The 17786-nt window shown below is 44.2% G+C and overlaps 1 protein-coding gene across 2 annotated transcripts in view; it reads right to left on the bottom strand.

Moving 5' to 3' along the window:
- The window catches only part of abcc5 (ATP-binding cassette, sub-family C (CFTR/MRP), member 5), a 155660-nt gene extending 141454 nt beyond the window's left edge, over window positions 1–14206 (bottom strand). Inside the window, exons 1-2 of one of the 2 annotated variants that reach the window (XR_005462831.1) lie at window positions 13820–14206; window positions 11949–12107 (exon numbers count right to left, since the gene is read on the bottom strand). Coding sequence is in view for 1 of the 2 variants with exons in the window: in XM_038815891.1 (XP_038671819.1) it covers window positions 11949–12059 (111 nt within the window). In the remaining variant the exon portion in view is untranslated. The remainder of the gene's footprint in view (window positions 1–11948; window positions 12108–13819) is intronic. The other variant, XM_038815891.1, reaches the window with a different exon arrangement.
- Window positions 14207–17786: the final 3580 nt, after the last annotated feature.

The following is a 17786-nucleotide window of genomic DNA, read 5'->3' as shown; positions in this document are numbered from 1 at the left end:
GCCGCGACAGACGTCTCCGCGACCCTCCCGACACATGCCCACGACCCACCCGCGGGTCGCGCCCCCGACTTTGAAGATCACTGGCCTATTCAGTCAGGCCACCACTGTGGATGGGGTGGGAATTCTACCTCTGTGAAATTGATCCTTTCATTGCCGCTGGTGGTCCGGGTTCAAGCTATTAACATGACTATCTTTCGACGATTCGGGTTTCTGTTTCAGTACCTCTCAGTTTTTGTACCAAAGGCGTTGGAGCGACTTGTAGCGTGTTTCAATTTTAGCACCTCGTTTGCAGCCCAAGTGGAAGCTAAAAATCCTGCCCCAGTTCTTACTTTCTCTTTAACATATGGCAAAAGCATTTAATTGGTGTTTGGATTTAATTGTTAATATGGTAAATTAAATTTCAGCGAACTATGAAAATGATGGAGGGTAACAGATGACTAATTATCCTGCATTTCCTATTACATCACAACATCTGGAGAATAAGGTGACATCTTGAGGTTATCTTGAAATTACACAAGGCGCTATCCGGTGATACAATCTAACTTTCTACTTCCACTTAAAACCTCGCCACACAAGGAAATACACAACTCCTGTGGTATTTGTCACACAACTGGATCTATGTCATAACCTGACAGTAAAGACTGGGTGAAGAACTCACTGTTCTACTGATCCATTCTAAAGGACTTCCATATCTTTCCACTGAGTTAACAGGGAGGGAAAGAAAGAAAAGACAGACTTGCAGGCACATAGCGTGACCACCAAACATCTCAAATCTCTTTAGAACCAGTGGATATTTTTGAAGTGCAGTCAATGTGAAAATGCTGGAAATACAACAAGCAATTTGAGCACAGCATTCTCCCAAAACAGCAATGTGATAATGACTGGATAATCTTTTCTTTTGTTGCTGATTATGGCTTGGGTATCAGGGTTAACTCATCTGCTCTTGCTCAAAATTGTCCGAAGATAAATTTTATGTCTCTGACCCAAGAAAACAGATAAGACCTTGGGGTAAAATTTAATTTGAAAGATGGAACCTCCAACAGCGCAGCATTACTTCAGTACTGCATTGGAGTGTCAGCCTTGATTTTTGTACTCTAGTCCTGGAGTGGGAGCTAAACCCAGACCTTTGTGACTCAAAGGATATACCGCCAATTAAACCATGCCAGAGACTGAACGAGAAGTAAGTGAAAAAAGATAACAAACCAACTAATACTTAATTGGTTTAAAAATAATGTTGTCAAAGCTTTCAGTCTTGCACTCATCAGGACAATTTGCATTTCTGCTTCTGCACCTCAAGAATTTTAGATCTTATTTTAGATTGTCTGCCATGTTCTTCCTTCCATAATGCATCACCTCACACTTCTCTGCATTGAACTTTTTGCCACCTATCTGCCCTCTCCACCAACTTGTCCATGCTCTTTTGAAATTCTACACTATCCTCCTCCCATTCAAAATACTTCTAAGCCTCGTATCATTCACAAAATTTGAAATTGTGCCCTGCACGCCAAGTTCAAAATCATTAACATATATCAGGAAAAGCAATGGTCCCAATACCAAGTCCTGGGGAGCTCCATTACAAACTTCCACCAGCCCAAAAAATATACATTAACCATTACTCTCTTCTTCCTATCCTATTATTCAACCAATTTTGTATCGATGCCACTATTTTGCCTTTTATTCCACAAGCTGTAACGTTTCTCAAAAGTCTGTTAGTGACATTGTATCGAATTTATTTGAAAGTCCACTGATATGTTTACCCACGTAAAAAGCATTATCCTCATTAACCTCGGTATTACCTCTTCAAAAAAAATCTTCAGCAAGTTAGTTAAACATAGTTTCCCACTGGCGGGTCGGGTGCAGGCGGTTAAAATGAACGTGTTGCTGTGATTTCTGTTTATTTTTCGATGCCTCCTGATTTTCCTGCCAAAGGCTTTTTTTCAGAGAAATTGAGGGAAGGATTACTTTGTTCATATGGGGAGGGAAGGTGGCCAGAGTTAGAAAGGTGCTGCTCCAAAGGAGAAGGCAGGCAGTAGGTTTGTGTTTTCTGAACCGGATATATTACGACTGGGCGGTGAATGTGGATAAGGTGTGGAGTTGGGTCAGAGGGTTTTGATTCCCAGCGGGTCAGAGTTTGTGCAAGGGGTCGGGATTGAAAGCACTAGCAACAGCGCCGCTCCCGATGGCCCCGGGGAAATACTCAGGGAGTCCGGTAATAACAGCTTCATTGAGAATTTGGAGGCAATTTCGCCAACACTTTGTGATGGGGGCAGGGTCAAGGGAAATGCCGATTCGGGGGAACCACAGATTTGAGGCAGGGAAGTGGGATGGAAATTTTTGGAAATGGAAGGAGAAGGAGATTAAGACACTAAAAGATTTGTTTCTTAGGGGTCAGTTTGCAGTATTGAAGGAGCTGGAAGTGAAGTATGGGCTGGAGCAGGGGAAAATGTTTAGATACATGCAGGTTCGAGATTTTGCCAGAAAGGAGATACAGGGCTTCCCGGTGGAGCCGGCCTCCACATTGCTGGAGGAGGTGCTGACGACAGGGGCACTGGAGAAGGGGGTAGCGTCGGTGGTTTACGGAGCTATTTTGGAAAAGGAGAAGGCACCACTGGAAGGGATCAAAGCAAAGTGGGAGGAAGAGTTGGGAGAGGATATGGAGGAGGGGGTTTGGTGTGAGGTGCTCCGGAAAGTGAATGTCTCCACCTCCTGCACGAGGTTGGGGCTGATACAGCTGAAGTGGTATACAGAGCACACCTCACGAGGGCGAGGATGAGCCAATTCTTTGAATGAGTAGAAGATGTGAACGTTGGCCGGGGGGGGGGGGGGGGGTTTAAGGGTAATTTCTAAAGTGGTGCACATGAAACTGGACCCACGTCCCCGGGAGGCCATATTCGGGGTGTCGGACCAGCCAGGGTTGGAAACGGGTGCGGAGGCAGATGTTTTAGCCTTCACCTCGTTGATCGCCCGAAGGCAGATCCTGATAGGTTGGACAGCAACCGCTCCACCCTGTGCCCTGGCGTGGCGGGGGGACCTATTGGAATTCTTCACTCTTGAGAAGGTTAAGTCTGAACTGAGGGGAAGGATAGAGGGGTTCTACAATTCATGGGCATTATTCATTATGCACTTTCAAAAACTGGATAACATCGAACATTAGTTGGGGCGAGTGGGTGGGAGGGTTGGAGGGTGCGGGGCTGTGTGTGTTAATGGTGACTATGGGTGATCCCTAATTCCTTTTTGTCATTTATTTTGTGTGAACATACGGGCTAATGTTTGGGGTTTGGTGAGAGGATGGGATCCTTGTTATTGATATGGGGTTTTACTGATTATTGTTGGTGGGTGTAAATTTGGGAGAAAATGTGAAAAAGGAGAATAAAAAATATATTTTTTTTAAATTCCTCTTTAAAAAACAATTCTTCCTAACCAACTCACATTTTTTCAAGTGACTACTAATTCTATCCCAAATAACTGAAGCTTGCCCACCAGACATTAAACTGACTGATTGATAATAGCTGGCCTTATTCTCACAATGTTTTTTCAATCATGTTTGCTAATTCTCCAGTCCTCTGGTACCTTCCCAGAGTCCAGAAAAACTGAAAGATTATGGCCAGTGGCCCTGCAATTTCCACAGTCGTGTCCTTCAATATCCTTGGATGCATCTCACCTGGTCCCATTGTTTTGTCAACTTTCAGTACTGAGTCTATTCAACACTTCCTCATCAACCTTGAACCCTTCAAGGGACAGAATTCTCTCATCGGTCACCATGGTCTTCACAATTCATGTTATGTGTCACCTGCACATTTTAAAGTTGAAGTCCGGGTCATTAATGCCAATCAAGAAAAGCAGTTGTTCCAGTACTGAACCCTGGAAAATACTGCACATCTGGGTACAACCTTTGTGTTTTTACCATACCCATTACCATTCTTTGGCTTCTGCACCAGAAATCTTTTTGTTTTGATGAAAGGTCATCAACCTGAAATGTTAACTCTGCTTCTCGCCACAGATGCTGCCTGACCTGCTGAGTATTTCCAGTATTGTTTGCTTTTATTTCACTTATCCAGGATCCGCGCAGTAGCTTGCTTTTGAATTAGTGCCCCATTTCCTGTCACTCAGTCAATTTTGTATCCATGCTTCCATTGTCCCTTTTATTCCATGGGTCTCAACACTGCTGACAAGTCTATTTTGTGGCTCATTATCAAGCCTTTTAAAAACACATGACACTAATGTTAACACGCTACTCACATTAAAAAACTCCATCAAGTTAGTTAAAAATCGTCTACCTTTAACAAATCCCAGTTGGATTTCTTAAATTAATCAACACTTGTCCAAATATTAATTTTATTTCAGATTATAGTTTTCAAATGTTTTCCACCTTTTGAGGTTAAATTGACTGCCAGGAATTGCTGGGTTTATCCTCACATTCTTTGCTGAACAAAGGTGCAACATTTTCAATTCTCCAGTCCTCTAGCACCAATCCCACACTAAAGGAGGACTGGAAGATCCGCTGCAATTTCCACTCGTATCCCCCTCAGCATTCTTAGATGTCTCCCATTTGGTATAGTATTAGGTGATAGTTCACAACAGTTTGGCAGTTTTATTGAAACTGATGTCTACAACATTCTTCAAAATTATGTGTAATTGCCAGTTTGGCTTGCTGGTATAACTTCTATCCAAGTTAGAACGTTGCAGTTTCAAGCACCTCTGAAAGCCGTTGTCAGGGTGATATATCAGCTGCTACAAGTAATGCTGCATTTTTAACAGTGTCATCTTTATGTCAAACTGTTAAACTCAGCTCTTGCCTATTTGTTCGGGTGGATGTAATGGGTCCAAATGTCATCCCCCCCCCCCCCCCCCCCCCCCCCCCCCAGAGCAGAGAGGTCTTCTATCATGACAAATAGACATCCTTCAACCAATAACACCAAAACCAATTAATTATTTTTAAGACTGTGATAATTCATCATATTAATTCTGCAGGGCGTTGGGAACCTGAATGGTAGCTCAAGTATACAGGAGGTTGAGAGCAGTGAGGTCATGAGTAAGGTTTCAAGGTTGCAGGAGTGTACCGGCAGGCAGGAAGGTGGTTTAAAGTGTGTCTACTTCAACACCAGAAGCATCCGGAATAAGGTGGGTGAATGTGCAGCATGGGCTGGTACCTGGTACTTCGATGTTGTGGCCATTTCGGAGACATGGCGAGAGCAGGGACAGGAATGGTTGTTGCAGGTTCCAGGGTTTAGATATTTCAGTAAGCTCAGGGAAGGTGGTAAAAGAGGGGGAGGGGTGGCATTGCTAGTCAAGGATAGTATTACGGTGGCAGAAAGGATGTTTGATGAGGACTCGTCTACTGAGGGAGTATGGGCTGAGGTTAGAAACAGGAAAGGAGAGGTCACCCTGTTGGGAGTTTTCTATAGGCCTCCGAAAAGTTCCAGAGAGGAAAGGATTGTAAAGATGATTCTGGATAGGAGCGAAAGTAACAGGGTAGTTGTTATGGGGGTCTTTACTTTCCAAATATTGACTGGAAAAGCTATAGATCGAGTACTTTAGATGGGTCCATTTTTGTCCAATGTGTGCAGGAGGCTTTCCTGACACAGTATGTAGAGGGGCCAACAAGAGGCGAGGCCACATTGGATTTGGTACTGGGTAATAAACCAGGACAGGTGCTAGATTTGGAGGTAGGTGAGCACTTTGGTGATAGTGACCACAATTCAGTTACGTTTACTTTAGTGATGGAAAGGGATAAGTTTATACCGCAGGGCAAGAGTTATAGCTGGGGGAAAGGCAATTATGATGCGATGAGGCAAGACTCAGGATGCATAGGATGGGGAAGGAAACTGCAGGGGATGGGTACAATTGAAATGTGGAGCTCGTTCAAGGAACAGCTACTGCTTGTCCTTGATAAGTATGTACCTGTCAGGCAGGGAGGAAGTGGTTAAGCGAGGGAAACGTGGTTTACAAAAGTAGTTGAATCACTTGTCAAGAGGAAGAAGGAGGCTTATGTAAAGATGAGACGTGAAGGTTCAGTTAGGGCGCTCGAGAGTTACAAGTTGGCTAGGAAGGACCTAAAGAGAGAGCTAAGAGCCAGGAGGAGACATGAGAAGACTTTGGCAGGTAGGATTAAGGATAACCCTAAAGCTTTATATAGGCATATCAGGAATAAAAGAATGACTAGGGTAAGAGTAGGGCCAGTCAAGGACAGTAGTGGGAAGTTGTGTGTGGAGTCTGAGAAGATAGGAGAGGTGTTAAATGAATATTTTTCATCAGTATTCACGCAGGAAAAAGACAATGTTGTCGAGGAGAATACTGAGTTACAGGCTACAGAAGGGCATGAGGTTCATAACGAGGATCTGAAAATAGATAAGTCCCCTGGGCCGGATGGGATTTAACATAGGATTCTCTGGGAAGCTCGGGAGGAGATTGCTGCAGGAATAGTGCCAGAAGACTGGAGGATAGCAAATGTTGTCCCCTTGTTCAAGAAGGGGAGTAGAGACAACCCCGGTAACTGTAGACCAGTGAGCCTTACTTCTGTCATGGGCAAAGTTTTGGAAAGGAAAGAGATAGGATTTATAATCATCTAGAAAGGAATAATTGATTAGGGATAGTCAACACGGTTTTGTGAAGCGTAGGTCGTGCCTCACCAACTTTATTGAGTTCTTTGTGAAGGTGACCAAACAGGTGGACGAGGGTAAAGCAGTTGCTGTGGTGTATATGGATTTCAGTAAAGCGTTTGATAAGGTTCCCCACAGTAGGCTATTGCAGAAAATACAGAGGCATGGGATTCAGGGTGGTTTAGCAGTTTGGATCAGAAATTGGCCCGCTCTAAGAAGACAGAGGGTGGTGGTTGATGGGAAATGTTCAGCCTGGAGTTCAGTTACAAGTGGTGTACCACAAGGAAATGTTTTGTGGCCACTGCTGTTTGTCATTTTTATAAATGACCTGGAGGAGGACGCAGAAGGATGGGTGAATAAATTTGCAGATGACGCAAAAATCAGTGGAGTTGTGGACAGTGCGGAAGGATGTTGCAGGTTACAGAGGGACATAGATAAGCTGCAGAGCTGAGCTGAGAGGTGGAAAATGGAGTTTAATGCAGAAAAGTGGGAGGTGATTCATTTTGGAAGGAGCAACAGGAAGACAGAGTACTGGGCTAATGGTAAGATTCTTGGTAGTGTGGATGAGCAGAGAGATCTCGGTGTCCATGTACATAGACCCCTGAAAGTTGCCACCCAGGTTGATAGGATTGTTAAGAAAGCGTACGGTGTGTTAGCTTTTATTGGTAGAGGGATTGAGTTTCGGAGCCATGAGGTCATGTTGCAGCTGTACAAAACTCAGGTGCGGCCGCATTTGGAGTATTGCGTGCAGTTATGGTCGCCGCATTATGGGAAGGATGTGGAAGCATTGGAAAGGGTGCAGAGGAGATTAATCAGGATGTTGCCTGGTATGGAGGGAAGATCTTATGAGGAAAGGCTGAGGGACTTAATGCTGTTTTCGTTAGCGAGAAGAAGGTTAAGAGGTAATTGAGGCATACAAAATAATCAGAGGATTAGATAGGGTGGACAGTGAGAGCCTTTTTCCTCGGATGGTGATGGCTAGCACGAGGGGACATAGATTTAAATTGAGGGGAGATAGATATCAGACAGATGTCAGAGGTAGGTTCTTTACTAAGAGAGTAGTAAGGGCGTGGAATGCCCTGCCTGCAACAGTAGTGGACTCGCCAACATTAAGGGCATTTAAATGGTCATTGGATAAACATATGGATGATAAGGGAATAGTGTAGACGGGCTTTAGAGTGGTTTCACAGGTCGGCGCCACATCGAGGGCCGAGGGGCCTGCACTGCGCTGTTATGTTCTCCGTTTAACATATTAGCCTTGGCTAAGTGACATACCATTCTTCCCTTCGGATTTGAGGACCTAATTCAGGCCGTCAATCCAGTGCAGTTCTAAGGAAGAGCTACACTGTAGAGTGGCTGTCTTTCTCACATTGCCCTGAAGGAAAGTTTCCTACTCTATCACATACGACAGAAATGTCTGCCCGATGAACAAATCTGTTCAAAATCATTATATAGTTATCTGTGTAGCAACTCACAATCCACCAAATGTAGTTATTTCTTTTCTCAGTTTGTTACATTATAAACTCTTCTAAATTCTATCAACGGCAATGTTTTGGATGCTAATCATACTCGCAATTGTAGCTGGAAAACTTTTTCCAACTGCACAAATAATTTATTGCTTAACCATAAATCAAGGTATGGCACGCAAGATATGTACAGCATGGACATATGCTGTACTTCTTTCTTCTTCTTGGACAGTCCCTCAGCGTCGAGGATGACTGGCTTCCACTCCAGGGAGGTGGATTCTCCGGTGGCGGAATAGTCCAATCCTTCATCCTCTGCCACAGGTTTAACAGGTGGTGTTTGATGAGGTGGGTGGGTGGGGCGCTATGGATTCTGCGCTCTACCACTGGTGTTTATGCTTGGCTTCCGCGTGCTTCACCTACGACACTCGAGGTGATTGGCGCATTTGTGGATGCTTTTTGTCCAGTTTTTGCATTCTAAGGCAAGTGATTCCCACGTGTCGATGGGGATGTTGCATTTATTTAGGGAGGCTTTCAGAGTGTCTTTGTAGCGTTTCCTCTGTCCTCCTACTAATCACTTGCCATTGCGTAGCTCGGAGTAGAGCACTTGCTTCTGGAGTTCTGTGTCGGTCTTGAAGGCAATGCGGCCCACCCATTGCAGCTGGTCCTCAATACTGGCCTAAAAGGGGACACTCACGCCTACCCTGCCAGTGGATTTGCAGGATTTTGCGGAAGCAACGTTGGTGATATCTCTCCAGAGATTTAAGGTGTCTGCTGTACATTATCCGTATTTCTAATGTGGGGCGGCATGGTGGCACAGTGGTTAGTACTGCTCCCTCAAAGCACTGAGGACTCGGGTTCGATCCCGGTCCACTATCCATGTGGAGTTTGCACATTCTCCTCGTGTCTGCGTGGATCTCATATCCACAACCCAAATATGTGCAGTGTTGGTAGATTGGCCACACTAAATTGTCCCTGAATTGGAAAAAAATAATTGAATACTCTAAATTTATTTTTAAAAATCCATGTTTCTGGTGCATACCGGAGGGCGGAGTTCACACCTGCTCTGTAGACCATGAGCTTGGTGCTGGATAGGAGGTCTCGGTCTTTGAACACGCTGTCCCTCAGGCATCCAAGCACTGCACTGGTGGAATGGAGTCGATTTGGATTTAGTTGTCAATGTCTGCTCGCACCACGAGAAGGCTCCCAAGATATGGGAAATGATCCACATTGTCCAAGGGCTCACCGTGGATCTTGATGGTCAGGGGCAGTTTTTGTGTACTAGGAGGGGGCTGGTAAAGAACCTTTGTTTTCCTGATGTTTAGTCAGAGGCCCATTCTCTCATATGCCTCGGTGAATGCGTTGATGATGGTTTGTAGCTCGGCCACCAAAGGTGCCAGACACACAGGTGTCATCTGTGCACCAGAGGTTGGGGTGGTCTTGGTTCTGGCCTGAAAGCGAAGGTTAAACAGTTTCCCGCTTGTGCAGTAGATTAGCTCCACTCCAGCCGGGAGTTTCCGGGGGACCCATCTAAAGTACTCGAGAATGTTGCTTCGAGGAAGATGGAGAACAACGTTGTTGCAATGATGCAGCCCTGTTTGACCCCAGTTTGCACACATGTGGTGGTTCCGTTGGTGAAGATCACGGCTTGCATGTAATTGTGGAACAGGCGGAGAATGGTGACAATTATCTGCTGGCAGCCAAATTTGAGGAGGATGTTCCAAAATCCCTCATGGATAACAGAGTCGAAGGCCTTTGCGAGATCGAAGGCGGCCATGTACAGAGGTTGACGCTACTCCCAGCACTTTTCTGGATTTGTCGCTGAAGATCATGTCCATTGAGCCTCTTGATGGGCAGAAGCCACAGAGACTCAGAGAGGAGCTCTTCAGCCACTGGGAGGAGGCAGTTGAAGAGTGTTCTCACACTGACCTTTCCAGTGGCAGAAAGTAGGGAAATCCCTCTGTAATTTCCACAGTTGGACCCATCTCCTTTCTTGAAGATGGTCACAATTAAGGCATCTCGGAGATCGTCTGGCATGCTCTCTGCCTTCCAGATAAGGGTGATGTGGTTGTGGATTCTTGTCAAGAATGCCTCTCTGCCCCATTTTAATACTTTTGCGGGGATTCCATCGGCACCAAAGGCCTTGTTGCTCTTCAGCTGTCGGATTGTCTTTTATAGATATCCGACATGAGCCACTGAATTTTTTCAAGGCAGAGTTAGATTTGTGATAGACAAGGGAGTCAAAAGTTATGGAGGGAGATTGGAAAGTGGAGTTAAGATTACATTACATTAGATCAGCCATGATCTTATCGAATGATGGAGCAGGCTTGGAGGGCTTAATTGCCAACTCCGCCTCAAGTCTCACGGTCCTCTGCTCGGGTGTAACAATTATTTAACTTGGTACAGCACATTCTCTAATACAATTCTCTAATACAATGTTATAGTCAATACAAAATACATGGATAATTGCTACTGTATTAATTCAATGTGGCAGTGTGAAGATGAAGTTGGCTAAAGGACAGAAAACAAAGTATTTTTGGACCACTGTTTTGCTCAGAGGTTAGTGTGAGGATCACTGCTCCTCTTTATCCATGTCTGGATTTAGCTATGGCGCACATTATCAAAATCTGCACATGGCAAGTGTGGTCAACTGTGAAGAGACTTCAAGAAGACATATCCAGGTTCATAGATTGAGCAGATAAAATGTCCTGATTTTGTCCTCCCTTTAATGCAGAAAAATATGAGCTCATACATATATTTTAAGCAGAAGGAAAGGGTATAGGCACTGAATGGTAAAACTTTGAGATAAGAGCAAACATTTAGTCTTTCAGGCAGACAAATTCCTTCAAAAATGCAATCCCAGACTTCATCAATTGGGCAAAGAATAGAAAAATAAGTCAAGAGCACGAAATCTCTAAAAAATCATCACATGCACATTTAGACAACTAACTTCAGGATGTCAAGGTTGAAAAGAAAGTGCAGAAGATAATTACTCAAATGACACCATTTTGCGAGCTTTAAATTATAAGGCGAGAGACAAAATTGGAACATTTTTCACGAGAAGTGAAAAAGTTAGGAAATTAGTGCTGACAAGAAAAATGTGATATATACACACACTGTTTATAATAGGAGCAATGCCAATAAAAAGATTTTTTTTTAAATTTAAGATGCGAACTAATAGAGATGCTAGAAATTGAGGAGAAACGCTCCGAAGGGAAGTAAAGATAAACTGCAAGTCTGTAATTTAACTGCATCACAAAAACAACAAAGGGAGGAGTTTGGTCCTTTTTAAAATCCAAGCGTTGTTAGGACTGGGAATACCTCATCAGAAAAGGTTGTGGAAACAGAAACATGTTCATAAAGAGTCATGAATGAAAATAAAGTCATTAAGACTTGTGGAAAACTGGATTATGCGGATATTCCAAGAGCCAATGCTGGTCTGTTGGGCCAAATGACCAAAGCTCCATGATTTTACATTGACATTGAACCTTGCCTTTGCTCGGAGAAAATTCTATAGTTCTTTTAAGTTCTGTTAAAGCAAAAATTTCCCATTTCTTATCATGTACTTCTTTACAGTAGTGAAAATGTAGCACCTGCTGCCACAGGAGGGAATGAAGTGGACCGTCTTATTTAAGGGGAGGCTAAATAAGCATGTGAGGGAAAAAGGAACAGAGGGGTATGCTGAGATAATTCAATGAAGAAGGATGAGAGAAGGCTTTGAGTTGAGCATAAAAGGCAACAAGGACTAGCTCGGCCAAATGACCTGTCTCTGAGCGAAATATGCTATGAAATTCCATGTAACAAGCCACAAAAATCAGCAAGTTACTGCTCATACACACACTACAGCCTTAAAATCTCTATATAAAGGAAAGCATAAAAGTCTAACCTGAGTTTCCGCTTGTTCTTTATAGTTTTCCAAATGCTTGGAATTTCTATTTCCTGATTTACACACAGGCTTAGAGATTGCATATTCTATTCCAACGTCAATATCCCTCATGTTCACATGCTTTGAAATCAAGCCAAGATTTGTTGTTGTGTTCACGTGCTTTCAAGTAGATGTAAAGAAAACAAGCAAAATTAAAACTATGCTTAAATTAAAAAAGACATGCAAGAAAAAGCTTCAACTACTCAGCACATTTGGCAGCATATTCCAAAGAACAGGCTATTCAAAATTTTAAGTCTCCTTCCTCGTGACTAAATGAATAAGCAAACTTTCTATGTAAACACATTGCTCCTTGCCCATGCTGACACAGAAAGTAGGGTGCAGCATGAGAGCGGACATTCCAAGGGTAGTATTCTGTGATTCACTGAAGGGTAAGGGTAACCTGGATTCCAGTATAATTTTATTGTTTCTTAATATAGTTTAATTACAGTAAACATATCCATAATTCTGGAATTTAACAGTAATTTCAAGGTTTTAAAAAATTATTTAACTGCCCGGCTAGGCTTAGCCCATTGCCAATTCTTTGGCCTTGGGTCACCCTGCTCACTCTGAGTGTCCATCATTCTCAACTGTATTGTAAATGCAAAATAATCTTGCACCAAAACAAAATGGGTACAATATAGTACATTAAAAGACCAGATTTAAACTGAGATTAACACATGCATATGTGCTACGATGCCTGACCTTCTTTGTCATGTTGCATCCCAGTTAAATTTATTCTAATTTATAGAATTATGGAATTATGGAAACACAAAATCTTACAACACAGAAGTGGCCATTTGGCCCATTATGTTCATGCAAACTGTAAAAAAAGATATGCAGTCTAATCCCACCTTTCAGATCTTCACACGTTGTGTTTTTGTTTCGTGCAATGGGGGCTTCCACTTTCTAACGTTCCAAATAGTGAGACCACTAGTGTGAAAAAATACTCATCCCCTGCTGATGGAAATTGATCCTTCCTATCCACCCTATCCAAGTCCTTCAAAATTTTATACAACTAAAGTGAATCTCCCCACAACCTCCTCTGGTCCATAGAAAACAACCACAGCCTACATTACTGTGGAAACTGGAATCTGAAACCAAAAGAGAAAATGCTGGAAAATGTCAGCAGGTCTGGCAGCATCTGTCGGGCGAGAAAAGAGCTAACGTTTTGAGTCCAATTACCCTTCGTCCCGGCCTATCCATTCTTTCCTCATAACTAAAATTCTCCATTCCTAGCAGCATCAGTGTAAATCTGTGCTGTACCTTCTCTGCTGCGATCACATCCTACTTGCAACGGGATGGCCTGAACTGTTGTGCCCAAAGTACTTGAGCTATGGCCTAACGAGTGTTTAATACAGTACATGCATTAACAGCAAGGCGGGCAAAGAGGTACTATACTCTATAAAACACTATATTTTTATGTTATTATGCCTTGCCAATGAAATATCCATTGTGGCCTTAACCAAAACAGCCCTCCTCCACACTTGTATATTTTCTTGTTTTGTTTGCCAAATGCATTATAGTTAATGAACTCCAGATTTCAACAGCCGAGTATCTTGGTGTGGATAGATGGATGGTTGGTGGATGGATAGATAAATGGATAGGTGGATGGATGGATAGATAGAGATAGGTGGATGGATGGATAGATAGAGATAGGTGGATGGATGGATAGATAGAGATAGGTGGATAGATAGAGATGGTTGGATGGATGGATAGGTGGGTAGATGGATAGATGGATAGGTGGGTGGATGGATAGATAGATAGATGGATAGATAGGTAGATGGATGGATGGATAGATAGATAGATAAATGGATAGATAGATGGATGGATACCTGCTGCGGCCGACTCGCCCTTTCCGCTCGTCCTGTTTCACTCGCGCGACATAATCCGGTCAAATTTTCACCGGTTTAATTTTCACCCGGAGGCAAGGACGCCGCTCGTCACTCTAATTTCGCAGTGTTTCCGAACTGTCTGTGTTTTCCCCCTTTCGCCCGCTGGTCTTGGATTCGTTGTCGTTGTCTGTGTATTGGTGTTAACTCGGCGAACCGGGTTGATCAGATTCTGGGTAAATAGCACCCGTTAATAATGCTCCTTTAAAATTCAGCCCGTCACCATCGAGTCTCCGCTCTCTTCTCCCCTTCCACTGAACGTCTGTTTCTTCCTTGAGAAATTCTGCAGCGGGCTGTATTGGGGCGGGGGGTACTAATCTGCGTCAATCCGATGAGCTCGGGCCCCCGAGCACGCCGGGAATTGTAGTCCTTTATCTGGGGTTCCCCTCATGAGGAGACGCGGTGTCTCGGAGGAAAACTCCATCATCCGGCAAACACCGCGCTCGAGTGATGCCTCGCCGGAACGGCAGGGCCGCCCTCCGCGCCGAGTCCGCGCAACTGCGGCGAACGCGCGGTGAGTATGTGGGCGCGCGCGCGCGAGTGGGCGATGCCAACTGCAGCAGCAGCTGCAGCAGCAGATTCCGACTGCACCGAAACGTGCCGGGGATGCGGTGCTGCGTGCAGGGAAGTCACCCACCCATCCCCAAAGCGCAGTGCGCGCATCGAGATTACTTGTCCGGATGGCTGGAAATCTGCATGAAAAAAAGAAAGTCCAATGCAGGGAACCCAACAGACAGCATTTGTGGGGAGAGAGAGAGAGAATCGAGCATAATTAACGTTTCAGGTCAGCAAGCCCCCTCAATAGTTCGGTTTGGACCTCAACTGAGTCAAGCAATCCCACCCGCAGCTGAGTTTGTTGGTCAATCTGGAAATTCCATCCAAGCTATTCGAAAAAATCCACCTAATTTAGGTTTCTTCAATGAACAGAAATGTTGCTTGTGCACAACAGGGCAGATCATCACCTGTAAAGTAAATATGAATACCTTATGCATTTGTACCTTTTAGAGGCATCGGGACGATAGTAGGCCTTTTAGCTCCTCAAAGCTGTTTGGTCATTCATTCAGATCATTGTCGACCTCCACCATAAAATGTGAACAAGGCTTCAAAATGCCATGAAGATGGGGAGCAACAGCAGAATCACGGATGGGTTAATCGATTTGCAAATTGATGGGAGATTCTTGATTCTTGAGACTCGTGATTCAATTCAAAAATTCACCAGGTGATGTAGTTATAAGTGAATGTGTGGAGCACACACCTCCAACCGCATTTATACCTGAAAGTTATTACAATTATGTAACTTCCCTGAAGTTTTTCCTTGCTCTGTAACTACAAAGCTGAAGGAAGTAATCTTTTTATTATCTCACTGAGGCTTCAGGCAAACCCACATCCAACAACCTGTTCTGAAAACCCTGCCTACATTTTGACTGCTATAACAAATTCTACCACAGAGACAATCCACAACATCCCATATAAAACAAACCAGATCCACAACTTAACCAAAAATGAATCAACTTTTGCTTGGACCATAATCCCATCTCTGTACCAAGTTTTTTTTAATTCTTAGGATGTGGGCATGCCTGGGCCAGAATTTGTTGCCCATCCCTAATTTCCCTTGAACTGAATGGCTTGCTAGACCATTTCAGTTGAAATCTACGAATTTTTGAGATTTTGGGTGGGATTTTCTGCACTCCCTGTTGCAGATCTTCCGGTCCCGTCGTTATCAAAGGGTTTCCCATTGTTCACATCCAGCAGCGAGGGAGTGGGTTGCGGTTGGTGGGATCAGCTGCAAAATCCCATCCATTCTTTACAGACCAACAAACAGTGTTGGAAACATCTCAGGCTACCTACATCAACAGAGGTTAAAAAAAAAAGATGAGGTAATGTGGACTGGAGTGAAATAGAGTCAAAGCAAAGTGTGAGAAAATAAGGAGAAAAAACAAGCTACAATTGATCAGAAATTAAAGCAAAAATGCAATGAAGATACAGTGGAAAAAAAATATTTGTCCATACTGGGTGCTAACGTCCTGATCTCTTATGAAGGGTTCTTCACTTCAAGGTCAATCTGTTCCCCTCTGACAGTTTTTGCACCAACTTTATCCAAACATAAATTCATACTTCTACTATCAGTTGCCTTGTCCCCATTTATTTTGGTGTTATGACAAAAAATGTCAACATACTTCTGGGCCGGGATTTCCCCCTACCAGGCGGGGCGGGGGTCCCGGCGTGATGGAGTGGCGTGAACCACTCCAGCGTCGGGCCGCCCCAAAGGTGCGGACGTCTCCGCACCTTTAGGGGCCAAGCCCTAACATTGAGGGGCTAGGCCCGCGCCGGAGTGGTTGGCGCTCCGCCAGCTGGCGTGGAAGGCCTTTGATGCCAGCCGGGGCCGAAGGCACTTCGGTAGCCGGCGGAAGTCCGCGCACGCGCCAGAGCGTCAGCGGCTGCTGACGTCATCCCCGCGCATGCGCAGGGGAGGGAGTCACTTCCACCTCCGCCATAGTGAAGACTATGGCGAAGGCAGAAGGAAAAGAGTGCCCCCACGGCACAGGCCCGCCTGCTGAACGCGGGCCAGGCCACCGTAGGTCACCCCCCGGGGCCAGATCGCCCCCCCGGAGCCCGCCTGCTCCCGCCGGTAAGGTAGGTGGTTTGATCCACGCCGGCGGGAAAAGCATGACAGCGGCGGGACTTCGGCCCATCGCGGGCATGAGAATTGCCGGGGGGTGGCACACTAACCGGCGCGCAGCAATTCCCGCCCCCGCCGAATCTCCGGTGCCAGAGAATTCGGGACATGGCGGGGGCGGGATTGACGCCGGCCCCGGTTATTCTCCGACCCGGCCGGGGGGGGGGGGGGGGGGGGGGTAGGGTCGGAGTATCCCACCCCTGTTTTTCAGAGTAATTCATTTCTGTGAAATCTGGGCATTAGATTCCCACAAACTGCTCAACATTTTTCATTTGCCATTTCTACCCAAGTAACTGAAATTTTTAATATTCAAGATAAAGGTTTGAAAAAAAAGTCTGTCGTGTGAGAGTACCTTTAAGAAATGGGTGTTTTTTATAGAATAACTGTAGTGGGTGAAACTTTAAGAAATGGGTGTTTATTGCTGCAGTGATGTCAGAGTGTGGGTGGGGCTGGGCTGTCTGTCAGGTTTTAGTTTCACTTTGAGAAAAGTTTGGGTGTCTGTTTTGTTTGGTTTTGTTTCAGTGTTGGAGCTGCAGTCAGCCACAGAATGTGTAATGTTGTTCTCTCTGCCATGTAAAGACTATCACTTGATCATTTGGTGAAGTCAGAGTGATAACTGTTCTCAGTAGTGAATTTAAACCTGATGTGCTTCTGTTAAAAGTTTTTTTAAAAGTCTTATGGATGTGAAAAAGAAAGTACAGATTACTTAGTGTTGTATTCTTTGGGGGTTGTATTTGAATTAATGGTTGCCTAGATGTTCACTGTATGTTTTAAAAAGGTTAACTTGAGTTCATAGAATAAACATTGTTTTGCTTTGAAAAATACTTTTCCATTTCTGCTGTACCACACCTGTAGAGTGGGCCGTGTGCTCCCATACCACAATCTATTAAAAGTTGTGGGTCAGATGAACTCCATGATAAACTTTGTGGTTCTCTAAACCGTGGCCCATAACAAGTCCAACAAACACACATTCGAAACTGACATTATTGAATTTATCCATTCAAAAAAACTTTACCGCTACCAATGGCAGTGATTCAAAATAACATTTTATATTGCATAATCCAAATATATGCAGTGCATCTAATTTTCCTTGAACATTAGGACCACTGAGTCAGCTTTTTCCTTAGCTTGTAGCAGTTTCTGGTCAAAAAATATTTGAAGGAATGCTGAATGAATAATCTGAATACATTTATTAAAATAAAAGATACATTGAGTGTTTTTGAACAGTGTATT

Source organism: Scyliorhinus canicula, chromosome 13 (genome assembly GCF_902713615.1).
Source record: "Scyliorhinus canicula chromosome 13, sScyCan1.1, whole genome shotgun sequence".
NCBI classification, from domain to species: Eukaryota; Metazoa; Chordata; class Chondrichthyes; order Carcharhiniformes; family Scyliorhinidae; genus Scyliorhinus; species Scyliorhinus canicula.
The sequence above is the reverse complement of the archived record's forward strand: the minus strand, read 5'-3'. Positions and strand labels throughout refer to the sequence as shown.